We start from the raw sequence: 26,908 nt of genomic DNA, 5'->3' as shown, positions 1-26,908 counted from the left end.
CCATAAATATTACAAACAGAGACAATTCTTCAGCATTCACATAACAAACAGTAGTTTTAGTGCTAGTCATTATTTTTCTGTCTCATATTTCAGTGTCTGGACTGAACCGCAGCAGACAGCTCACCACCAAACCGATCCAGATGTTTCACGTAAGCGCGCCTTTAAAACCCAGCTGTTTGGCCCGACTGTCTTAAAACGAGCTTATATTTCTGTCATAATAGCAGGTAGTCTTATAGGACAAGCGAAGAAAAAAAAAGGAAGGAAAAGGCAGGATTCGTTCAGGAATGGCTGATTTATAGCATTTTAAGACAAAGTGATTCCTATTCGTCAGTAGGTTCGTGTGCGTTTCTTGCGTAATCTGACGTGACCTTCTGTTGTACGCTTGAAGAGACATAGTTTTGGGAAATAGAGTCAAATCTCTTGCGTCACTGAGACTGTGAAGACTGTGCTTTACCAAAACCGTGCGTCTGGAGTGCGTCTGGAGTAACCCGCCCCTCACGGACATTTAAACGCACTAATTGGACGGTCTTTCTTTCCTTTTTTTTTCTTTTCTTTTTTTTTTTTTTTTTTTGTTAACCAGCGGTTTCTTTCTTGATTCTTACTTACATTACACACCCACATGCAGGTTCCTTTCGGCTCCGTCTGAATTAGGCTGCAGGTAGATTGTGAACCTTTGGAGACTTGCGCGTAAAAATGGCTCTCAAACTGCTCATCCTCTTCTCTTTGTGCTGCCTAATACGCAGTCAAGGTAAGTCACCTTCAGTCATTTCCATAACCATATATTCCATCTAGATTTAATGCGCGTTCATAAATAATAATAATAATAATAATAATAATAATAATAATAATAATAATAACAACCAATGTTACTGGTATTACAGTCCCTGTTTGTGTGTGCGCAGCTTCAGTTGCTCTCAAAGCAAGTAGATTTCTTTTCATGTTGTAGATCACTAAGATCCATAGACAATGTTTTAACGTATTAACAATGTATTTAAAGAGCATTCCAGTTAACACCCATATCATATTAGCACAAAAAACGCTTAATTAACATGTTCATGTTCTAATTCATAGTCATATATCTTTGTAGAGATATATGTTTTTCCTTAGTAATAAAAAATATAACCTCCCAGTCATCTATAATCCAGAAAGAACCATATTAAGTTCACTAGAACAAGTAGAACAACTAGTACAAGACCCAGCTACCCCAGAAACGTGATTATCATAGAGAGGAATTTCCTGTGGTAATTTGTTGGCATGTGCATTAAAGTATTAGCTCCCTAATGGTTTCTGATTTATTTATGGTTTTAAGGTACGACATGTAGAGGTCTGGAAACTTCTAGCTATGCATGGAGCCTTGTTATTGCACAATAGCAGAAAATGTAAAACACCTTAAAACATGAACAGTGCTTTATCTATAGCTAGTCCAGTACCAAAGGTCAAGTACTAGAAGGCACAGTTTTACAACGTTTGTTACCCGCTCAGGACCGGCACTCGGAGGAGGTTAGCAGCACCGAGCACTGCTAATTTTAGTTTCTGCAATGCCCTTCATATAATATCTAAAATCTTACTGTTTGTCTATTAACAACTGAGAAATTGGATCCCTACATCAATTTAAAGACACCGGAGCAAATTTGATCACGTTCTATATAAAGGTTATTTAACACATTAGGAAAAGCACCAGTGACCTCATCATGATCTGAAAATACGCTTCGGTCAATTGTACCGCCGTCAGTCTGAAGGTCTTAGTTCACTATTAAGTTGGTGGAAGATAAATCTTTGGATCATCCATCCTTTTAGTGAAAAATAAGCATTATTTGTCCTAGCATGGTAGATTACTGATTTCAAACCTCAAGTACATACAGTTTTATGTTAAACAGGTTGAAATATGATTTGTCTTTCTCTACATCTACATAAGTATATAAACATCCTAACCAAGTACCTGGCTCTCCATCTAGGTCCATCCGTTACAAAACATGTGCGGCGTGATCATTTTGAGAGCCCTTCATAGTCCTCGGCTCCTGTGGGCCTGACTATTTAAGCCTGGTCTGTGTTAAGTTAAGTGTTATGTTCCGAGTACCAATCTGTTCCAAGAAGAGATTCAGGGTTTAAGAGACAGAGACAATACAAAAGGGGAGATATGCGAGAGCCAGTGGACCTGGATAAAATGCCTGGACTGATAAAAAAACCAGACGTTTTTTTAACAACTCTGTAACTGAACACGACTGTGAATTGTTTTAAGAGATACAGGAAAGGGGGTTTTGACATGACAGAGTAAGTTAGGCTTAGTAGTACTGTATGTGGGGGTGTTTTACTTATCAGCTAAAGAAAAGCACAGCTAAAGTTAATCACAACACTACTGTTTAACAGCTGCCAGAATTGGCTTTTAATTTGGAAGTCTTTTTTATCTTTATTTGTCTTCGAGCAATTTTCTTTTGTATTTGAGCAATACTTTTATCTCGATATCTGTCTTTCATGTGCACTCTGTATATGCATATCGTCTCGGTCTTGTGCCGAATGTCTTGGCAAGGACACAATGTGAATCACATTAAGAACGTAGGATTAAAGGGGGCTCTGGCAAGCCAAAGATACTGCTTATAATAACTGGGGATGTGGAGAAACAGGGACTTGTTTTTACCTTCGCTATCTTGTGAATATATTCTTTGAACTACGTGCAAACCTAAAAAAAGTGTCCTAGTTGCAATTATTCCCCATTTAAATGGAATATCATGCATAAAACCAGCTTGGCAGAGTGTTTCGTACTAACGCCAGAGTAAAGGGAGGCCAAAAGACTCAGATGCCAAAGGTATTTTGTGTTTGGCTGATTAAGCAAACCGCATGGAAATAAATACATTTGATGAAATGACAAGACCAGACCTTGTTTAGATATTTTGAACTTTAATTTAGCAGAACAGACAGACATGAAGTGCATCGGTGATCCGTCTGAGAATCAATACGTTCATTCAAATCGAGTGGAGTGGAAGTAATGAATCTATGGAAAATGATAATGGATTAATATCATACGCGACGTACTGTAACGGACAACAACGAAGCACAGGCATTCCAAAATAAATATAGTAAAGTAATAGTAAAGAAATAAAGTGACAAATGCTAAAGCTGCTGTACAACTAGAAACATTACAGCGACGTCCGCTAAACGCCTCAGGAACTTTTCAGGGACATCAGACAAGAACGTGATGCTTACACAAATGAATGAATTTATTTGTTATGCTGTACAGTTAAAAGGCTTTGCTTTTCCTCAATTTCAGCCTATAAACACTACAGTGTTTAGTCTGTGGATAGGGATTCCTTTGAAATTAATTGACACCCTTCTAGACGTTCTTTAGCATTCCTGGATACTCTAACAAGAAGAAAAGCATAGACGACGTGACGTGTAATACCGATGAAATCTTTCATACAGGGCAAGTCGTGGCAAATTCGGTCCAGTGGATCTGCAGTGGTCCAAAGAAAAGCTGCTCTTTGTTTGCATAACTTACAACTGAGTAACTGTCTATTCTCTAGAGACCACAGATCCAATCTCGCTAGATGACTGCTGTAAGGATGGTAGAGAGAAGGCCACAGAATCCCAGGACTGCACACGTATCCCTCTTATTTCAGAATCTACAACCTGCAGGTTAGTATACACTGTCTGCATTACTGTATATCTCAGGATTTATAACCCACCATCTGCACCCACGCATTCTACACCGGTGTCTACAATTTTCTATTAAAATAAAGGCTCATCTTATTATTCGTTTAAGATATTTTGAAGTATATGATCATGGCATGTGTACTGAATGCCAGGATGATGTAAATGACCATGCTCTCAGGGTCTCTCTCGTATAGTAGAATGCATACAGTAGTAAACCACATACCGGTCCTATAAACACCCAGAAAGATTTGGCAATGCTACGTTTTTTGGTAGGTTGAAAATGTTCATCTGCACCGGCTGTTTAGAATTCATCGTCTTTTGTGCAATAACTGTGTAGTAAAGCAATAGCAATTTCATCAACAAGTCTTTAATGCATTAAAGTCTGGGGCCTTCTTGGAATGTACTAATCATTTGTCCTTCTTGTTTTCTTGTAAAACGCTTCTTCTGACCGTTTCCCGGAGTCTGATAGTGAGGGATTGGTAGCAGAATTAATATTAGTGCAACAAGGAGAAGTGCTGCCAAATGTTCAGTGCATTTCCAAACCAAAAGGGTTACTCTGTCTGGCCTTCCAAAATCGAAAGCGTTTGTTTTGGCAAGCCGACCAATCGAGAATTTGTTCAAATTAGAGAGTGTGTGAGAAGAGAGACAGAGTTTTGGTTTTGAGAGGGGGATCGAAGGGGGCGATAGGGAGCTTAGTCAAGGGGGTATTTCCAAATCCAGGAAATACCACTGAGGTGAAAGAATGGAGAAAAGATGGAGAAGAGAAGGGAGCAATAACAGGAAATCGGTGGATTATTTTAGACATCAAAAAGAAAAAAAAAATACTCAGAAAAGTCTCTGTTGCCCTTAAAAGGCACTGCAACAATGAATGACAGGAAAATAGAGAAGGATCCTAAAACTCATTGCATACACATGCACATCACACTATAAAGGAGGTATTCTTACCATATCTGGGCAGGATTGGGTCAAAACACAAATGTCTGTTATATTAAATTGTGTACTGATATGTTGCTGATATGATATTCATGATAATAATTATATATATATATATATATATATTTTGTAGGATAGCCCAGGAACAGTGCTGTGCTGCAGTTCTGGAGGATATCACATGTAGTAAAGGTATCATTATGGCCAAGGACCAGAACAGCTGTGATGCTCTTCTTTCTGGAAACACCTGCGAGACTAAAACCGCTAAGGTACCGTACATACAGTTATCATGTGTCTCTACTCCCAGATTTAGAGAATAAACATTTGTAAACATGTAACCTCCTGTCAGGGGTAAAGCTTTAAGCCACTCACTCACTCACTCACTCACTCACTCATTTTCTACCGCTTATCCGAACTACCTCGGGTCACGGGGAGCCTGTGCCTATCTCAGCCGTCATCGGGCATCAAGGCAGGATACACCCTGGACGGAGTGCCAACCCATCACAGGGCACACACACAAACTCTCATTCACTCACACAATCACACACTACGGACAATTTTCCAGAGATGCCAATCAACCTACCATGCATGTCTTTGGACCGGGGGAGGAAACCGGAGTACCCGGAGGAAACCCCCGAGACACGGGGAGAACATGCAAACTCCACACACACAAGGTGGAGGCGGGAATCGAACCCCCAACCCTGGTGGTGTGAGGCGAACAAAGCCATTAAATGATTAATTACTAGCATTCGGATAGTAGAGGTTGTGTATTTAACCTGTTGTATTAGTAAAGCGGGATGCGGTAGCCTAGTGGTTAAGGTGTTGGGTTACCAATCAGAAGGTTGTGAGTTTGATTCCTACATCCACCAAGCTGACACTGCTGGGCCCCTGAGCAAGGCCCTTAACACTCTATTTCTCAGTTGTATAAAAATGAGATAAAATGTAAGTCTCTCTGGATAAGGGCTTCTGCTAAATGTAATGAAAGAGGGATGCTTCAGTTGTCAGTACATTAATTGATCTGTTGTATTTGTACTTTATATTCAACACCAATTCTAATGTCTAATGTCATTTAGAATTACATTAATAGATTAACATACCATAAAATACAAATCGGTATACATATTTCTAAATAAATCCTCAGGTGATAACACACAGACACACTTATGACTCTTATAGCTTGCTTTATTTGCATTCGTTTCACTTGTTTCCACCATTGTGCCTACCATATTTTCCCAGTTGCAGTAACTGTTGCCTGGAATAAATTGGAATAAACAAAACCCTGTAGGATAAATATCACCAGCAGCTTGTTCCATACATTCATTTTAGCCTGTAGATTGGGTCAGAAGCTGAGGTTGGAGTAAGTCACACATGTGCAAGTCACAAGTAAGTCTCAAGTCATGAATGTCAAGTCAAAGTCAAGTCGAGTCTTTTTTTAATATTTGTCAAGCAAGTCTCAAGTCTCAAATTTGCGACTTAAGTCTGACTCGAGTCAAGTCGAGTCCCCCATCTCTGAGTCATTTAACTCAAGTCCGAGTCAAGTCTCGAGTCATGAATGTCAAGTCAAAGTCAAGTCGAGTCTTTTTTTAATATTTGTCAAGCAAATCTCAAGTCTCAAATTTGCGACTTAAGTCTGACTCGAGTCAAGTCGAGTCCCCCATCTCTGAGTCATTTAACTCAAGTCCGAGTCAAGTCTCGAGTCATGAATGTCAAGTCAAAGTCAAGTCGAGTCTTTTTTTAATTTTTGTCAAGCAAATCTCAAGTCTCAAATTTGCGACTTAAGTCTGACTCGAGTCAAGTCGAGTCCCCCATCTCTGAGTCATTTAACTCAAGTCCGAGTCAAGTCTCGAGTCATGAATGTCAAGTCAAAGTCAAGTCGAGTCTTTTTTGAATATTTGTCAAGCAAGTCTCAAGTCTCAAATTTGCGACTTACATGTAAGTCTGACTCGAGTCAAGTCATATGACTCGAGTCCCCCATCACTGGTCAGAAGCTGTAAATTTTCGATGATGTACTTTCCAAGTTCACACTCATGACACAGTGAATACTCAGCACACGTACACATGCACAGAACTGCTGACGCTTATGTTGCTGTGCGCTCCTGTTCACGTGCGTAGGTGTGTTGCGAGTGCTGTTTACTGGGTCAGGAGGCTCAGAAACACGGTCTGACGTGTGACTTTAAACTCAGCTCTCAGTGTGGATCCGTTTTTCAATCGTGCTGTCAGAAGAAATCAGCAGAGAATGACAGCAACTCTTCTCAAGGTCAGCACAAACTACACCGCAGTCAATCACACCGTACTTCTAGGACGTCCGACATACCGATCCAGATGTTTTAACAGGTCTTGTGACCTAAAATCTGGCACATCTGTCTTAGCTGTTTAACAAGGTTCTGTATCTGTATGTTCTTGTAAAGTAGCTTTCTTTCTATATGTTCTGTATGTTCTTTCACGTTAACGTTCACAAGATGCTGTGTTCTATCTATGAAGATTGTGCTACCCTCTAGTGGGCTCTCATCAGCATGCTGTTTATTTGAGGTGGATTGTAAGATTTCTAGTTCGTTTCGAAGGATTTCTCACCTTGTTTTTTTTTTTTTTTTCACCCTGTTCAGCGTAACCGATATCAAATTCTAATGTGTATGTTCTTGCATTTTTGTTATACCTGTAGACAGCACTGTTATTTTTGAGGAACACAAATCAGGTCCAGGTGAAGAGTGCAAAGGTAGGAATGAAGTTTTTTATCAACACCTACGAATCATCATACTAGTATTAATCCTTTATCGAGGTGTGATAGATATCAGAATATTAAAATTGTCAGTGTGTGTGTGTTTGTGTGTGTGTGTGTGTGTGTGTGTGTATTACAGTTGGACCTGGGAACTGTGCTCACAATTGTATAGGAAATAACACCTGCACCTGCTTTACTGGTTATAAGCTCAAACCTGATGGGAAAAACTGTGAAGGTAAAAAAAAAAAAAAAAAAAAAAAACAATAATAGTTTTATAGATTTAATTTAAAACACCATAAATAATCTACATATTACAAATTTTATATGTAAATGTTATGTTAATATGTAATTTGTAATATGTAATTTTATATGTAAGTGTATATGTTAATATGTAAAATATAAAAAAAAGGAATACAAAAATACTAAGACTAGCTTTCTACTAGCTAAGCGCTAATGCTAATTCTAAGCATCCTTCAGAAATCCTTCAGATTACATATTGCTTTCTTCTGTGACCATTAAATATAAATAACTCTATTGTATTATTACAGTATGTGTTGAAAAGCATGTCTCATGCACCGCTGGCTCTAATGTATCAGCGTCCCTGATGTAACATACGTTTAAAGGTTATTTTAGGTTTGGAAGATTTTCATGTCTCACAGATTTTGTCCTTTCTTTTACTCATATATCTCTCTTTCTCTCGTATGCTTCCTCCTTCGAGACATTAACGAGTGTTTGCTGGGATCTCATCACTGCCGTCCCGGTGAAGCCTGTATTAATACTCTGGGCTTGTACCGGTGCCAGAGGGAGACCAGCTGTGGTACAGGCTATGAGCTCACTGACAGCAACAGCTGCAAAGGTTGAACATTGAGTCAGAGACTAAATCTTTTTGGAACTGTTTGTTGTAAGGTTGATTTCGAAGGTTAATCTTGTTTAAATGGACCTTAAAACACATTTATCTCTTCTCTTGTGTTTTTGACTTTTAGATATTGATGAGTGTGAGACAGGCACTCATAACTGTCCTCTGGAGTTTGAGTGCCAGAACACGCCGGGGTCGTTCCGCTGCCGACCCAAAATGCAATGCCATACGGGATTCATACAGGACGCCCTGGGCAGCTGCATTGGTGATTAGCAACTACAATTAAAGCTTAACGATATAATTAAGGGATTTTAGAACAACGCCGATCCCAAAGCTGTCTCAAAACACATACTCTTGCATTGCAGGTTCCCAGAGATAATTTATAAAACGCTGTCAACATCGAGTAAAAGTATGTTTCGTACACATAAATATCCAGATTTATTTAGCACTTTTTTTTTTTGGGAAATTACATTAAGGCATGTGGTCACGGTGGCTTAGTGGTTAGCATGTTCGCCTCACACCTCCAGGGTTGGGGGTTCGATTGCCGCCTCCAGCTTGTATGTGTGGAGTTTGCATGTTCTCCCCGTGCCTTGGGGGTTTCCTCCGGGTACTCCGGTTTCCTCCCCCGGTCCAAAGACATGCATGGTAGGTTGATTGGCATCTCTGGAAAATTTTGTGTGATTGCGTGAGTGAATGAGTGTGTGTGTGTGCCCTGAGATGGGTTGGCACTCCGTCCAGGGTGTATCCTGCCTTGATGCCCGATGACGCCTGAGATAGGCACAGGCTCCCCGTGACCCGAGGTTGTTCGGATAAGCGCTAGATAATGAACGAACGATAAACATTAAGGCATTCTTGGTGTCATCTACATGCACGCGTGGCTGTATTTTAATGCAAACGATCATTTACAAATCTATTCAATCTTGTGTAAGCTGATATTTAGTTATATCGTCGCTGTCGGGCGGAATCCTCGTATCTCCAAGACCATTATTTTTCAAGAAATTATAAAAACACAGTTGTTTTTTTTTTTAGTTATTAAACATTGTATCTTTAAAGTTATTATTAAACCTTAAATTGCTATCATATACTGTTGTGTACCAACATTAACACAACATTTTCCCAAAGTCACGTTTTATCGGAGACACAAGCTTTATGACTCGGGAGCAGGGAGATATGAGATTATGCTGTCATTGATAAGGACGGTACGGACACAGACGTCGCTGCTGCCAGCGGTGTTCGATAAAGTCTGCGGTCAATAAGCTGATAAGCTGATTAGGCTGTCTAATAGGTGGAGATTAGTCTAATCTGCTTTCAGACTTACCTTTGTGGCTCACGGATTTCTTTCTGCACAGAAGCGAAGAGATTTGCGCTCAAGCTATTTTCAAGACTTTAGATTGGTTAATAACGTACAAATAACAGACCCACGTGGGGACTGACCAATAGCATCGATATGTGAAAAAATATGAAATTGACCAAATTTGGACATAGGAGGTTTCCGCCCGACAGCGACGATATGCTAAATGTTTCTTGAAGGAGGTGTGATATAACTGGTTGGCTAGCGTATTTTACACACATGTAACTGTCAAGGTAACAGACATTGTAATGGCTGGCTTTACTATTCACCCTCCCCAGTTGGATGCTGAGAGAGCTGGCTTGTTCGAAGTTAGCAGGTGATCAAATTAAGGAAGACAAATGATGGACACGGAAGTCGAAGTCAGAGTCAACGTTCACATATGACGTTATATTATGTTATTATTACGCGTTATGAATGCTGTGAGAAGTGAGTGCCCACAGCATTACGCTAGTTGAGTGATGACAAAAAAAAAAAATCTGTGTGTCCTTTTATAGAAGGTGATTTGTAAAACACTGTGCATGTCGTATCCTTTTCATTTTAAAGATGAAATGCACTGATGTACGTTTCTCTGTGCTGCAGATATCAACGAGTGTCTGACTCTGGCAGCGCCATGTTCGACTGGACAGGTGTGTTTGAACACTGTTGGCTCTTACACGTGCCAGAGGAACTCGGTTAACTGTGGACGCGGCTATCACCTTAATGCTGAGGGGACACGTTGTGTGGGTATGGAAACTCTGATTAGTCTATCTATCTATCTATCTATCTATCTATCTATCTATCTATCTATCTATCTATCTATACATACATACTATCTATCTATCTATCTATCTATCTATCTATCTATCTATCTAGATCTATCTATCTATCTATCTATCTATCTATCTATCTATCTATCTATCTATCTATCTATCTATACATACATACATACTGTCTATCTATCTATCTATCTATCTATCTATCTATCTATCTATCTATCTATCTATCTATCTATCTATACATACATACTGTCTATCTATCTATCTATCTATCTATCTATCTATCTATCTATCTATCTATCTATACATACATACTGTCTATCTATCTATCTATCTATCTATCTATCTATCTATCTATCTATCTATCTAACATACTGTCTATCTATCTATCTATCTATCTATCTATCTATCTATCTATCTATCTATCTATCTATCTATCTATACATACTGTCTATCTATCTATCTATCTATCTATCTATCTATCTATCTATCTATCTATCTATCTATACATACATACCGTCTATCTATCTATCTATCTATCTATCTATCTATCTATCTATCTATCTATCTATCTATCTATAGATACATACATACTATCTATCTATCTATCTATCTATCGATCTATCTATCTATCTATCTATCTATCTATCTATCTATCTATACATACCGTCTATCTATCTATCTATCTATCTATCTATCTATCTATCTATCTATCTATCTATCTATCTATCTATCTATCTATCGATCTATCGATCTATCTATCTATCTATCTATCTATCTATCTATCTATCTATCTATGTTAGATGCAACATTTGAGTATGTTTGTTCATATACGTTACAGATATTGATGAGTGTACTGGTGGGGATGATGCGTGTGCTGGTCACAGCTGTGTCAACCTTGTGGGTTCTTACCGCTGTGAATGCAGAACTGGTTTTAACTTTAATAGCATCACCAGGACCTGTGAGGGTGAGAGCACTTTATTACATTACAAAATGACATTTTCATTCAGTTTCTTCTTTTAGCAGTCACAGTAAATATTTTAACCATTAAACGTTATTAACAGGGGGAAGTTCAGGGTAGCTCAGGGGTCGAGGTGTTAGACCTACTGATTGGATGGTCATGAGTTCAAATCCCAGGGTCTCCTAGCTGCTGCTCCTGGACCCCTGAGCAAGGCCTTTAACCCTTAGTTGTATAAATGTAAATCGCTGTGGATGAAGGCCTCTGTCAAATGTTCTAAAAGTTTTAGTTTTGTTTATCATGGAATTTATATGATAAAACCACATGGCTTCAGTTTCAGTCTTGCATCATCTCTGGCATACATCATACACAATGGCTGAATATGTGGACACCTGACTATTACATCTATGTATGTTTTTTTTAATTGCAGCACATAATTGTTTAGGGTGTAGCATTACAATTTAACTCCACTAGAACTGAGAGGAAAACCTGTTCCAGCATGATACTGTATAAAGCAAGCTCCATGAACACATGTTGTGTTAAGGTTTGTAGTGGAACATTTTGAGCGTCCTGCTCCCTGTGATCCCGACCTCACCGACACTGGAACACCGACTGCACCCCAGACCTTGTCACTCTTTTGAACATCAGTGTCTGATCTCAATAAAGCTCTTGTAGCTGAATGATCACAAAAATGTCCACAGACACACAACAACATCTAGTGGAAAACCTTCCTAGAAGACAGGAGCTTATTATAACGGTCTTCTTCTTTCGGCTTTTCCCGTTGGGGGTCCCCACAGCGAATCGTCTGTTTTCACCTACTGTAACTCTGTCCTTGGCATCCTTTATTCTCGCACCAGTTAACTTCATGTCCTCTTTCAACGCATCCATACTGTATATCCCCTCTTCAGCTTTCCTCTTGACGTCTTACCTGCAGCTCCATCTCCAACCTCCTTCTACCAATATAACCATCTCTGTCCTCTGTACATGTCCAAACCATCTCAATCTATCCTCTTTGACCTTGTCCTCAAAACAGCCAACCTGAGCCGTCCCTCTGATGTGCTCGTTCCTAATCCTGTCCATCCTCGTCACTCCTAAAGAGAACCTCAACATCCTCATCTCCGCTACCTCCATCTCTGCCTCGTGTCTTTTCCTCACTGCTACAGTCTCTAACCCATACAGCAGAGCTGAGAAGCATATTATAACTGTAAAGGTGAATAAATCAGAATAAATAGTAAAACATAGCAAAATGCAAGATAAAATCTGAAACATCGAGGATTGTTTACTCGTGTGCCTTCGTTTTTTTAATGTTTCTACCAAACTACTCTTGTGTACTCTTATTTCTCTATGAATTCAGATATTAACGAATGCCGGCACTATCCTGGTCGCCTGTGTGCACATAAGTGTGACAATATTCTGGGGTCCTACAAGTGCAGCTGCACCACAGGCTTCAAGTTAGCCTCCGACGGCAGGAACTGTGACGGTAAGACAGCGTTTAGAAGCCTGGTGTCTATTCATTCCCCTGACTATTACCCCACAAGTGTTAGTTCTGTGCTTTACAAAATTTAGACAAAAATGATAAAATATGGGGGCACGGTGGCTTAGTGGTTAGCATGTTCGCCTCACACCTCCAGGGTCGGGGTTCGATTCCCGCCTCCACCTTGTGTGTGTAGAGTTTGCATGTTCTCCCCGTGCCTCGGGGGTTTCCTCCGGGTACTCCGGTTTCCTCCCCCGGTCCAAAGACATGCATGGTAGGTTGATTGGCATCTCTGGAAAATTGTACCTAGTGTGTGAGTGCGTGAGTGAATGAGAGTGTGTGTGTGTGCCCTGCGATGGGTTGGCACTCCGTCCAGGGTGTATCCTGCCTTGGTGCCCAATGACGCCTGAGATAGGCACAGGCTCCCCGTGACCCGAGGTAGTTCGGAGAAGCGGTAGAAAATGAATGAATGAATGAATGATAAAATATTGAGGGTTTGTACTGAATCGAGAACCAAAATTCTGAACATTCTAATCCTCTGGATGGCTGATATTCAGACCTCAATGAGTGTGACAGCAATCCATGCAGTCAAGAGTGTGCCAACGTTTATGGATCCTTCCAGTGCTACTGCCGCCGAGGCTACCAGCTGAGCGATGTGGATGGATCTACATGTGAAGGTAGGCACTGTATATTGAATCAAAATCGAATTTTTTAAAGTATGAATTTAACTTTCATGCTTTCTCTTTCCTCAGACATTGATGAGTGTGCTTTGCCCACCGGAGGACATATCTGTTCCTACCGTTGCCACAACACGCCAGGCAGCTTCCACTGCACGTGCCCCGTTAAAGGCTACACACTTGCATCTAATGGACGCAGCTGTCAGGGTAAAAAGGAAAAATTCTCCAGACGAATTAACCCCAAATAAACGACTGCTATTCTTTGCTGAGCTTAAGCAATGATTTAAAATAAAATACAAGTTTATCAATACAACCTCTTGTCTTAGACATCGATGAGTGTGTGGCAGGGACACACACTTGCTCAGAAACAGAGAGTTGCTTTAACATTCAAGGAGGATTCAGATGCCTGAATTTCGGATGCCCTACCAACTACAGGCGCTCGAGTGAAACGTAAGTATAAAGGATTTATCGTGGAGTTACACATTTACATCATGACTGCACATGACAAAATGTTGGAGATATCACAAAAGTGTGTGAATAGTGGACGCAGTGCATTTCTGTGGGCATCTTTTCAACTGAAACTCTGCATGGATCAGAATAATAACGCTTTATAACCCGTGTGTAACGTTTCGCTCTTTGGACTCTTTGGTTTTGTTCAAGTCATATTGACCTTGGGATATTATTGGGATTTTAAAAGCACTACGGAAATAATAATAAATAAAAAAAATCGATCCCAAACAATATAGATAAATGTTTAAAAGGACTCGATCACGATTACCAAAGAAAGTGTCGACCGTTTTTGTGACGAAGTTCGAATTTGTGTAACAAAATATACTATAATAAAGACCTTTGAAACGGAATAAAATTTTTATATTATATATTTTTTATATTATGTTGAACTGATTTATCCAAAACAGTTGGCATTTACATTTCCAGCAGACGCCCTTATATCCAGCGCGACTTACATTTGATCTCAACCGAGCAAGTGAGGGTTAAGGGCCTTGCTCAGGGGCCCAACAGTGGCAGCTTGGTTTACGTGGGAATCAAACTCACCACCTTCCGATGGGTAGCCCAACACTTTAACCACTAGGTTACCACATCCCACAGTTGATAAACAACGGTAGAAGATTGTTCATCAACTCTAAATCACCATATAGCTATATAAAGTTTACTTTATTTAAATGCAAGCTGCGTTCCGCTGTATAAATTGAATAGTCATTAAGACCACAGGCTCCAAAGGAAGGGTTTTTATCATGATGGCTTTGTTGACACCATACAGTACGTACTGTATGCCGTTCCTTAACTTAACTGCATGTCGAGCACTGCATCGCTCTAACATTTCCCTCTTTCATCTCCTTCCCTCCATCCCTCTGTGTCCCATTTGCAGTCGCTGTGAACGCTTGCCTTGCAATGAGACTAGTGAATGCCTGGCCTTGCCTGTGAGAATAACCTACTACCATCTCACTTTTCCCACCAACATCCTTGTACCCACCAACATCTTCCACACGGGTCCTTCCAACACTGTGCTTGGAGACAGCCTGCAGTTGGCCATAGTGGACGGAAACCAAGCGGGCTACTTTGCTGTGCAGAGGCTAGAGAACAGAGGTGTCGTTGTTGTTCAGAAGCCGATTACCGTCCCGCAGGACTTTGAAATCTTAATGGAAATGAAACTGTGGCGCGTCGGGATTCCAAGCACCTACCTTTCCAAAATACGGGTGTTCGTAACCGAAGAAGACCTTACTAATTCGGTCATTTCCCATGACGATTAATTGATTAGTAATACTTTGAAATCGTTTGATTTTTTTTTTTTAGAAACTATTTTAGTAGCAGTTCTGCCTTCGTTTTCCTACGACTGCAGACGATTAGCTAGTAAACATGTTACAATTGGCTGTTATTGTTATCAGTAAACTTAATTTGTATAGGCATCACCGGTAGCAGCTACAGTACTGTATGTTCTCCTCAGGTGTGGTTCAATCAAAAAATACTTGATATGGGGTTTTTAACATAGATTTTTGATATTCCTGTAACGTACGAGTAGATGGTGCATGGTTTTAGAGTTGGGTTCACCTGATAATAATCTTTAATTATTGTCAGTTTTATATGGGTATACGTCACAAGGTACCTTTAGTACCTTTAAATGATTTGTTCATTATGTATCTGTAGTACCTTTTAATACCTTTATATGTTTTGTGCGTTATCTAGATCTTGTTTTTTTTGCGCTTATGAGACCTGGACTGTCCTTTGATTTAGTCCGTTTATTCGTTAAATAAATGATTACATTTTTAATGATTACAAAAAATGTCTAGAATACATCATTATAAATGATTTACATCATTTAAAACAATAAATATTTCTCGAAACATTTTATAATTATTGCCACCCACTGAAATTGGAATGGAAGAAAAATTCCATTCGTAAAAGTTTAATTGTTTCCCCTGGATTATTATTATTATAAGCAATATAAAAATAGTAGATTTTTCCTCTAAGTAGAAAATCTTGGCCTTTGCAGTGCTGTAAGTGAATATTTTAAGAGCAGTCTTGTTAAAAATCTGGACAATTTCAGTAAATTACGTTTCTTTTTTTCTTTGTGTTTATAATTTGACGCCACTAGATGGCGCTTTTGGAAAAACAGAGTTTTTTTTTTTTTTGGTCTGTTTTCTAATATTTTTTCTACAATATAATAAAATAAAAACGTTTAATAAGTGGTATGTTTTCATACTTTAATTCATTTAAGACAATTTAATCAAGTGTGCATGAAATAACTACCTGTTTCCTGTTCCCCTAGTAGGTTGATTTATTATTCTATTTTGATTTCAGCAGTATTTTAACGCCGTAAATCCAAATAATGTTCACGATAATTTGAGAACGGGTTTCCCATGCCACAAGAAGATGCTCGTCCTTTCAATGCCAGGCAGAGAACCTTCTTAAAATATTGATTTAAAAAAATAAAAAAAAAAAAAAAAAAAAAAAGCATGGATTTGTGCTGCTTACTTTCTGACAGTGAGTTATGGGACTGGGATCTGGAAGGTGGTCTGCACAATTTGTGGTGCAGAAGCATCACCACTGTGCACCAAGAATGATGGGCTACAGAGTTTGTGTTGGGGCTTTATCAACATGCTGACTATAAATAATAATTACCAGGGAAAAAAGGATCTTGTGTTTGACCATAGGGTCTGACATTCAAAAAAAAAAAAAAAAAAAAAAAGATGCTTTAGTCCTCAAGTGTACAGTATCTTGAGACCACCGACTGTATGATTATGAGGCATAATTAGAATCATGTCAGCTTTGATCTTATCCGAGATGTTAACTTAAACGTAGGAGTTCAGTTCAGGTCTTTATGTCCTTGTAAAATCTTTCTATGGTCAATCGCAAATGCTTGCCACGAGTTCCACGAGTTGTCTTCTGTGCGTGCCGTGCACAAGGCGAGTTATTATGGGTGAGGAGAACATTTTGTGGTTTTGGCTCTGATCTAAGCAAAACGTGGACCCACCCGCTAATTGCTAATTACAAGTCCATGCCCAGTGGTGGCTTGACTTTTTCTGTCAGGGGCTTCTCCCCTCTCAGCATGAAAGAACGCCTGTAACCCAATCCAGGCCTTGAGGTTTAGCTGCAGCTTCTGCATCCCGATGAAAGAAAGCAGTGATGGAAGGTTAACTAATCTCAGCACTAACACCACTGTATTCTTTTAGAGACTAACACATAGAACGAAGCACTAAGAGGAATCCAAAGCACACTGTGTTAAAGGAAGTGTCTTGCCGGTAACCACACTGCAATAGTAGATTTGCTCATATGTGCATGCACAAGTATTTGGATGAAGGAGCTGATATTAATACTAACCAGATATAAAAGGGAATTCCCTTGTGGATAATGTACATAATGATATTTAGGAAAAAAAAAAAAAACCTTCTCCTGTATATCATTCTGGCTTATTCCCATCGCTGCTTCTGATTATCCTGTGACACAAACAAACAACGTCATAAATAAATCCATCGCACAGCATTGCCGAAATTTGGGAGTCGTCTAGTCAGAGACTCCAAAGACTCGACTCCCTCTGCCCATAAATTCTACACAAGACTATTGGATATGAAGCTAGGTCTGTTCTACAAAACCAGATATTTTTCGAACAGGCTTTAGATCAGTGTCAGAACTTCGCCCGGACAGGAGAAATGCAACGAAACTCTGAACGACTAACAGGAAACTCGACCGCCAAATCTCTTTCCTGGTGTGATTTTTGGCCCCTGGTGTGATTCTATTCTGATTCCTAACCCCAAAACATGATTGGCTAAAATGCAAGTCCCATTTTAAGTATGCCCAATGTATTTGTTTAGATAATATTTTTCCAGTGGAAATTTCACTGGCATCACTTTGCTGGGCATCAGGATCTGTGGTGAGTTGTCCTGGAAATCACTCCATTGTTGTACATTCTCTCATCACGTTCAATTAAAAGCTGTGCTGCAGCATCCTGATCCGAGTGCACTGTCAGAGTTAAAGCGTTGCTTTGTAATCGAATTCCTTCTTCTTTTCAGCAGACCAAGGGTCGATCGCTCGGAGATCATCCGCTGTATAAAGTCCTGTCAACCCAACGATATCACCTGTGTGCTGGACCCGGTTCACTCCGTCTCACACACTGTCATCTCTCTGCCAACTTTCAGAGAGTTCACTAAACCAGAAGGTAAATACATTTATGTGAAATTCTTAACACGCTCACTTCATCTCCGCTTCATGTGGGGATGTGCAAGCTCGGTGGTTAAGGTGTTCGACTACTGATCGGAAGGTCGTTGGTTCGAATCCCAGGTCCACCAAGTACTACTGCTACTGCAGGGCCCCTGAGCAAGGCACTTAACACTCAGATAAGAGTGTCTGCTAAATGCTAAATTCCCTTTTAATCCGTACTTCTCGTTCCAGAAATTGTTTTCCTGAGATCCATAACCCCGTCCCACTATCCGCATGTGGATTCTCCAGAGATCGTCTACGACATTCAAGAGGGAAACGTTCAGAGCTCGTTTGACATCATTAAACGTTTTGAGCATGGCATGATTGTGGGTAAGTGGCATCTGCTCTTAACAATGCCCGATGATCACAGGCTGAACCTTGGGGCCTTGTTCTCTGGAAATTTCATTCGCCTCAAGTGGTTTTCTGGCCTAATTCTGCATTACGAAAGATTCTCCTGACTTTTTTTTTTTTTTCTTTTTAAACAAACCAATTGCATATGTGTCTCTGTGTGGGAGAGAAGGACAAGAAGAACTGAGAGGTTTGGAAACAGCATGTAGATGCTTATACCACTTAGGTGATCGTGACACCACTCTTCCAGCACTGGTTCAGCTGATGATAGGCCTTAAGAGTCTCTTGCATCTTTTGTGGTCGCTTCAGCCTTTACGTGGCCCCTCTAGAGAAAATCTGTTCATGTTCTGTTCATCCTTTTAGATGAATGAGGCACTTTTTTTTTTCACTCTTTAACTACATAGACATTTTTTTTCTCTTGCGGCAGAGCTGACTTCACTTGACTCTGTCACTGCTAGCTTTAGCTTTGTTTATTCATCTCTACTTAAAAAAGATCCCGAACGGCTTCAAGGACCGAAAGGGTTTTGTTGTATGTAATGCAATGTCTTCCCAGACTGGGTGATACAGTACACACTGAGGTAAACGTGACAAAAAAACAAAAGACGTTAACACTTTATCTATTATTATTTCCGATGAATGTTTGTTACAGAAATGACACATGGTTTAAGATGCACAGTATAAAAGGCTCTCGAAACACTTCAACCCGTCCATGCGTCCGTTCATTCGTTGTGTCTCTGAGGCTCTTTTAATTGGCTCATTTTTCATTATTAAACAATGTAACCGACCATCTTTAAATATCCCAGAACCAGAAGGTAAATGTTTCTCAGATGCTTGATGCTGTTGGGAGAGTCAAACAAAACATTGCTCAAGTAATTCAAACAGCAGGCAGCCAGGGTTCTGTGGAATGCTAATATCATGTCATGATGTGTGATTCATGCAGTTGCTCATTGTTACATACTGTTCCCTCTAGTCCTCTGTAGTGTCTGGCTTGGTGCATGAGCCACAAAGTTGGCCACCGCATAAAAACCTCATCAGCCTTTATTGCGAAGATCCCTATTTTCCCACATACAGAGTTTCACCATTAATACAAAGGAAGCTGTGGCTCTTTCTCACAACAAAGACGTACAGTGGCTTAAACAAAGACTGAGGCATCGCAAGAATCTCCATCAATTAAAATTTCCACATTAGAAACGTCTGGTCACAAGTCGACGTGGCTAAGAAATGTCCTTTTTTATTTTTGGTTGGAGTTTTCTTGTGCCAAGCAACATACACGAGAAAAAAAAGAGAGAGCGTCGGCTTTCTTCTCACATTTATCACTGTCTGAACTGTGGAAGGTTTCTCATGGCTGTCACATCTGAGTGAAAACGCTGCCGGGATGAACAGTTGAACCGAGGGTTAGATGAACTAAACCTTGTTGAGGCATCAAAATGAATAGCTCTTTTCAAATGAGGATTCGGATGATGTAATGATTAATGTAAAGATCTTCGGTGACGTCTGTTTGATTTTAACGCCGTTAGTTCACTTTTATGGCCCCTCACGTTCTTCTAAACCGTCAGTACCATTACAAGATCTAAGTTATGCACGAATGACACATTTTCCATATCTCAAGACTTACAGTATGTAATCAACCGTAGGTTTGTCTGATCCAGATAGTAGGTGCACGCGAGACTTTCCATGAACACCTTCGCTTCACAGTCCCCTCTTAAATATTACATAATAAAGTACTGTTACGTACATCAAACTTTTTTTTTTTCTAGATAAATGATCATATCGCACTTTGGCACTTAGATCCTTCAGTGACATAACCAGAGCAAAAATTCAGGCCCGGAGAAAACCGCACACTTTTGATTCCCCTCAACTGGCACACAACTCAACAACCGAAGGAACGATTGCTGGAGAAATTAAAGCAGTTGTCTCTTCGCTTAAGGACATCCAGCTTGGCGGTTCTCCGGCTGAATGCATTTTTTATTGAGATTAAAAGCATGAATAGATAATATGATGAGATAATAAATAAAAAAAAAATGAGAACACTTAATAGGGATATGCACCTGAGGGATGAAATAGCATCGTGGTGGGAAATGACTCAACAGACAGTTTGTCTGTGTTCAGGTATGTGTCACTGGCAGTGGCTGCTGTCCTTCACACAAACCAAAGGAATTTAATGTAACCGTGTTAGGCTTTCTGAATGGATGGTGTGTGTGTGTGTGTGTGTGTGAGTGTGTGTGTCATCTCTTTTATCTATCACTCACTGCTACCATTCATACAGTAACATAGCACAAAAAGGAAAGAAACGGCAATCTGTGTACAACGGGACCGACAAACTAAAGGGTCAGAAAATTCGGTTGCCAATGCCATACATAAGAGGTTTTTTTTGTTGTTGTTGTTTTTTTTTTCACATCAACCCTACATTGTCATGCTATTCTGAGGCTGACTTCTAGTGGAAACTCGCTAAGAAAAGCTGCTTCTATTTTGGTTATTGCAGTAAGTTCACAGGAAAACAAAACCAAAGGCTAGGAAAGACCATGCTGACACAAACGTCTTTTGGATTCGACACATCAGAGAACGAATCATAAAAAACGGCATCGTTAGGTACAATATACGAGAAGCAGGGCCACGTTCCCGAAGACGACCGAGGAACGTCTATAATTAATGAAGTTACGTAATTAAGGACGTCCATCTCGGCGGATTTATCTTCTGCGTCAATTTAGTGATTGGAAATACACGATTTTTATCATTTGAATCTGAATGATTTGAGTAATTACAGTTTTTCAGACTATAACCAAACTACAGTCTCGTCTCACTGACAAACATATATTTTCCGTTCATGCTTTAATCTCAATCAGCGGAGCATGTGTTGTAAAACTTTAGCGTGTACAGTAGATTTCTTCTGATTTCTTGTTAATTGAGCTTGGGAAATCAGACCATGCGACTAGCATTCTAGACAGAACAGGAGAGGCAAAGTCATGTTCCTTTTACAATTGCCGATGGGTGTTTGTGTAAGCCGGCCACACTGCCCATAGCACGCCTAGCCAGGCATTTTGTACCCTCTGTGGTGGCCCATTGAGGATAAGCTTACTGGGCTTCCTATTGTAGGCTGAGCCATGGTTTTTGCCTTTTGGGCTTTTTCCAGTGCCCTTTAGTGGATAACTTGTTGGCTAGCATGTCATTATCCAATACTGCGGTTTAGGCAACTTATACTTTTCATTTGTCCCTGCATTTGTGTAAAACCTGCTCATTACAGATCCTGCCATATACTTCTTACCCAAGCTGGTGTAACCATAAAACCATAAACTGTACTGTTTACATGTAAACCGTCACTAGCCAAGCCTTTATAGACATCAGTATTGGCAAATATTTATTGCCCTTCACCTGATTTATTTTAGTAGAAAATGTTTTGTGCTGTTTGTGTACTTTCCCAATGGTGCTGTAAAAAAAAACTCTGAAGAAAGTAACTCATTCATTCATTTTCTACCACTTATCCGAACTACCTCGGGTCACGGGGAGCCTGTGTGTATCTCAGGCATCATCAGGCATCAAGGCAGGATACACCCTGGACGGAGTGCCAACCCATCACAGGGCACACACACACACACACACTCTCATTCACTCATGCAATCACACACTATGGACAATTTTCCAGAGATGCCAATCAACCTACCATGCATGTCTTTGGACCGGGGGAGGAAAACAGAGTACCAGGAGGAAACCCCCGAGGCACGGGGAGAACATGCAAACACCACACACACAAGGTGGAAATCGAACCCCAACCCTGGAGGTGTGAGGCAAATGTGCTAACCACTACGCCACGGTGCCCCCAAGAAAGTAACTGAATTGAGTTAATTGGTCTTCATTTATAAAAAAAATATTTAATATAATATTCCATATATTTATACAGTCAGAGAGCAATCACTTAGGGATGTTCAAAGACATGTTATTTAACATTTTTAGTCCTTTGTGCATAGAGATATTTAATATTGCTGCAAGCACAACAAATTAAATTCAATACCAACAGCATCTAATCCACACCCTGTTGAATGGCTTGAATACATTTAAATCAAATTGGGGCATAGAAGCCTCAGCATGTGCCAAATAAAGAGGTTGGAGTCAGAGCACAGGGGCAGCTATGATACTGTGCCCCTAGAGCAAGGAGAGTTAAAGGTCTTGCTCAATTGCCCCACCTTTCTGAACAGCAACCCATAGCCTTAACCACTTGAGCCACCACTGGCCACTATATCAAATATCACTATTTTTAACCCTTCTGCAGACCTCGGGTCAATCTGACCCGGCTGGAAAGTTTAATGTGTCATAATTTGGGTTTCCTTCCACATATTTGCCTGAAATTTTCCAGGATTGTTCCAAATTATGAACTTTGCAAGTAAAATTAATTTTGTCTATTTTCGTTGAACTGATGTGTTTGTTAAAATAAATACTTTCCTCCTCAAGTCATCCAGGGCCAACTTGACCCGGCCACATTTAGTGGGGCAATAGGTCACACTTTTGCCCTTTTCAGCGCAACGAACATACATACAGTACAGTACAGACACAGCATTTCATTAGGCCTCCAGAAAAAAAAGCTACATATTTGTAAATATTTCACACTTTTGAGGGCAAAATATGATCTACCGAAATGATGCTACACACACACACACACACACACAAACAAGCATTGGGCATTGCATTTTGATTTATAAGCACTCAAGTCAATTTGGCCTGGAAAAAACAGATTTTATTATTGGCTGACATTAAAAATGGTCAAAATGGTTTCAAAACAATCGCCTGGCTTTGAAATACACCAGCCTGTAATTGTGCATTAACTTTTGTGCCTCTATAGTGAAAATAATTAAAAATTTCTGTTTTTTTTTTACTAGAAAATGAGGAATTTTTGCATATTAATGAGGTTTATTATACCAAATATTACTTACAAAAATTTTTGCGAAATATATGTTAATATGTTGGAAACAAGTTAGACTAAAAAGGTGAAAAAAAAGGCTATCAGTATACTTCATTTTTTTATTTACATTTACAGCATTTAGCAGACACCCTTATCCAGAGTGACTTACAACTGAGGGTTAAGGGCGTTGCTCAGGGGCCCAGCAGTGGCAGCTTGGTGGACCTGGGGTTTGAAACCATGACCTTCCGATCAGTAGCCCAACACCTTAACCACTGAGCTACCACAGCCCTTTTTATAAGCAGTCAAAACAGACAAGGTCAACTTGACTCAGCGCTCCTACAGTAATTTGCATAGGAACGCAGACGAGGTTTGCAGAAGGGTTAAACATGAAGGAAACTATGTTCTAAAGTTGCCCATTTTACTAATGCACAAGCGGGAACACATTTACTTGAGAACTGACTATTCTGCCATCATTAAGAGATCATTTCTAAACATTAAGCGTGTACAGTAATTTACAGTTTACTCTCACAGTTTGATATTTTTTGTCGAGGCTTGATTTGATCAATCAAAACATTTTTTTGAGGTTCGTTTTAGTCACTTTGGCTATCTTCTATCCTTCTGATATGTGTTTTTGAAGCCCATATGTGGTTTTTAAAACCAGATATTTGTTGGCATAACGTTGTGTTATGACACATTTCAGGATGACTTGTAAGAACAAGTTAGAATATAATAGCAACTGGTTTTGTAACTTAGTGTGTTTCTAGTCTATCAATGTCATGAAGCTGATGATATGACATGGATTAAAATGGAAATTTTTGTTTTTTTTAAATCTACAGATTAGCCGACTTCACATGAATACACTTCACATGAATTTTCTAGCCTATATTAGAAAGATTTGTCAAAATCAAATATGACCATGGGGGGGCACGGTGGCTTAGTGGTTAGCACGTTTGCCTCACACCTCCAGGGTTGGGGGTTCGATTCCCGCCTCCGCCTTGTGTGTGTGGAGTTTGCATGTTCTCCCCGTGCCTCGGGGGTTTCCTCCGGGTACTCCGGTTTCCTCACCCGGTCCAAAGATATGCATGGTAGGTTGATTGGCATCTCTGGAAAATTGTCCGTAGTGTGTGTGTGTGTGTGTGTGTGTGTGTGTGTGTGTGTGCCCTGCGATGGGTTGGCACTCCGTCCAGGGTGTATCCTGCCTTGATGCCCGATGACGCCTGAGATAGGCACAGGCTCCCCATGACCCGAGGTAGTTCGGATGAGCGGTAGAAAATGAATGAATGAATGAATGAAATATGACCATTTTTGTTTGCCAGTTTGTTTCACGTTCATTAGCAGCAATGTATATTTACGATTAAAAACGAACATGTAAGTCAATACGGTCAGTGATCCAGAGGCATACAACCTGTGACCATACAATTAATTCCCCAGCTATCAGGAACTGCTTTCCATAGAATGCAGGCTAGCTACTTTTCCAGCAAACAATTCTGCAGCGTGTGTGTTTGTTAAACAGCTCTAGAATGCCTGGTGAAAATTTTTTCTGGCTGTTGGATGGTGTCAAGTGGTGCATTTTAATTACTGTATATGGCTCATTTTCGGCACAATCGAGAACGTTTAGTGTCACTAGCCAGAGAAATTAGACAAGACCATCCAGTTTACTGGGTGGTGAATCATATGGTAGGTGAAGTTGTGTGGCCCAGGTAGGCGTAATGGTGGTGTCGGGAGCCCAGGCATTTCTACAGCTGATGTCTCTTCACAGAGGTGAGAACATTGGATCAGCTCCATGAGACACCAAAGTTTTCCCTATTTGACCTGGGATGTGGCATCCATGGTGATACATATCATGTTGTTGCACCTTAAGACATTTGGAAATATACCAACATTGTGCTTATCATGATCCATTTCCAGGTACAAAAGCGTTACAGAGTGGAAAGGGTTAGTCTTTTGCTTACTGGTCCACTGACTTTGGGTTATTAAAATTTCACGGCTTTATAAATATCATACGAGTGTTGTAATGTAGTAAGGTATTGTGTGTGGCTAGTGCCAAACCAGCAATGGCAGATCCATGTCTGACCCCATGCTCTCCGTAAGGATTTCCTCAGGGGTTTCCCTTTGGAGCAGTTCCACAACAATACCTTGATTCATGTGTGTGTGGAGTTTGCATGTTCTCCCCGTGCCTCGAGGGTTTCCTCCGGGTACTCCGGTTTCCTCCCCCGGTCCAAAGACATGCATGGTAGATTGATTGGCATCTCTGGAAAAATTGTCCGTAGTGTGTGATTGTGTGAGTGAATGAGTGTGTGTGCATGTGTGCCCTGCGATGGGTTGGCACTCCATCAAGGGTGTATCCTGCCTCGATGCCCGATGACGCCTGAGATAGGCACAGGCGCCCCGTGACCCGAGATAGTTTGGATAAAGCGGTAGAAAATGAATGAATGAATGAATGGAAATGCAATATGGTGTAATGTGCTTTTTATATGTTCATCCACTAGGTGGCAAAAAATCTAGAATAAAGAAATAACACATGTTCCTAATAGAGAGGAAGAAGAAGCACAGTTTAGTTGCAGTAAACATTGTGAATTTTAAATGTCCGACCGGTCAGATGACAGCAAGGTGTAGTAAATAAACTGAGCTACAAACTGTCGTCTTGAATTTGTGCATCAGTGTCATAAAATAAACATTCAATAAATCTTGGTCCCTTGTATAAGGTATTATGTTAATCTATTATAATAATCGATGTAAACTATTTAAATAGGCTGTATTAACCATGTTTAAATAGTTTAATTCATAAATGTATTGAATTATTATCTAAGTTATTATTTAAGTGTATCTGTTTATCAGATAAAAAAAAAAGCCTTATCACCAACATCACTAGTGATTCCAGCGTAAGACTGATTTGCATTGCACAAGAAATGCTTGTATCTTTCTTTTTGTTTGACTTTACTTTGTTCTTCTCAGGTGTTGTGAGACAGGTGAAGCCCCTCGTCGGCCCTTTGAGCACGGTTCTGAAGCTCGCCATGAATTACGTCACGAACGGAGTCATCTCTCATCGGAACATCATCAACGTTCACATCTATGTCTCTGAGTTCTGGTTTTAAACAGACGACACCTAGCTATCGTACGGATGTCTATTTTTTGAGCCTTTAACTATGCACTCTAAAATGCTTGCATGCCACAAGATAACACAGAGTATAATGAAAAATAGGTAAACTTTTATTTTGATAATCAACTTAAGACTATCTGTAAACAGTCACGAAGCAGCATAACATTTCTATATTGCAACAGCATGTCATAAACAGTGTCAAAACAGTCCACGTGGACCGGATCTGAAATCGTGTAAGGATTTGAGACGTGTTGCTAATCAATAAACGAGCTAAACATCAACAACAAATATATTGGATTATCCATATAATACGATGACATGTCATAATCTATAAAGTGCTTAAAGTTTATCTACAAAACATTAACAACCATCAACTCCTGACCGTTCGTTGAGAATTTGTCAATAGCCTCACAATCTGTAAATGAGTCGTTTTTCAAAAGCTCACCACTTATTTTTACATAAATAAAGAGTTTTCTCTTTTGCTAATTTTA

At 39.9% G+C, this 26,908-nt stretch overlaps 1 protein-coding gene across 3 annotated transcripts; it reads left to right on the top strand.

Annotated features, from left to right (window-relative positions):
- The first annotated feature begins 294 nt into the window (after positions 1-294).
- Positions 295-26,908, top strand: fbln1 (fibulin 1). 3 transcript variants are annotated; one of them, XM_060886701.1, is made up of 17 exons: positions 332-748; positions 3,519-3,630; positions 4,715-4,847; positions 6,691-6,835; positions 7,238-7,291; positions 7,434-7,529; positions 8,013-8,150; positions 8,278-8,415; positions 10,081-10,224; positions 11,098-11,223; positions 12,569-12,694; positions 13,246-13,365; positions 13,441-13,572; positions 13,692-13,815; positions 17,895-18,037; positions 18,271-18,408; positions 26,273-26,908. In XM_060886701.1, the coding sequence occupies exons 1-17, from the start codon at positions 694-696 to the stop codon at positions 26,410-26,412; spliced, it is 2,064 nt and encodes a 687-aa protein (XP_060742684.1). In that variant the 5' UTR covers positions 332-693; the 3' UTR covers positions 26,413-26,908. The 3 variants fall into 3 exon arrangements, with proteins under 3 accessions (XP_060742685.1, XP_060742684.1, XP_060742683.1); XM_060886700.1 differs by having other exon boundaries at positions 432-748; positions 17,892-18,037; XM_060886702.1 differs by lacking the exons at positions 17,895-18,037; positions 18,271-18,408; positions 26,273-26,908 and adding an exon at positions 14,753-15,812 and having other exon boundaries at positions 295-748.

Source organism: Tachysurus vachellii, chromosome 14, assembly GCF_030014155.1.
Source record: "Tachysurus vachellii isolate PV-2020 chromosome 14, HZAU_Pvac_v1, whole genome shotgun sequence".
NCBI lineage: Eukaryota > Metazoa > Chordata > Actinopteri > Siluriformes > Bagridae > Tachysurus > Tachysurus vachellii.
Note: the sequence above shows the minus strand (reverse complement) of the source record. Positions and strands in the feature narration are given on the sequence as shown.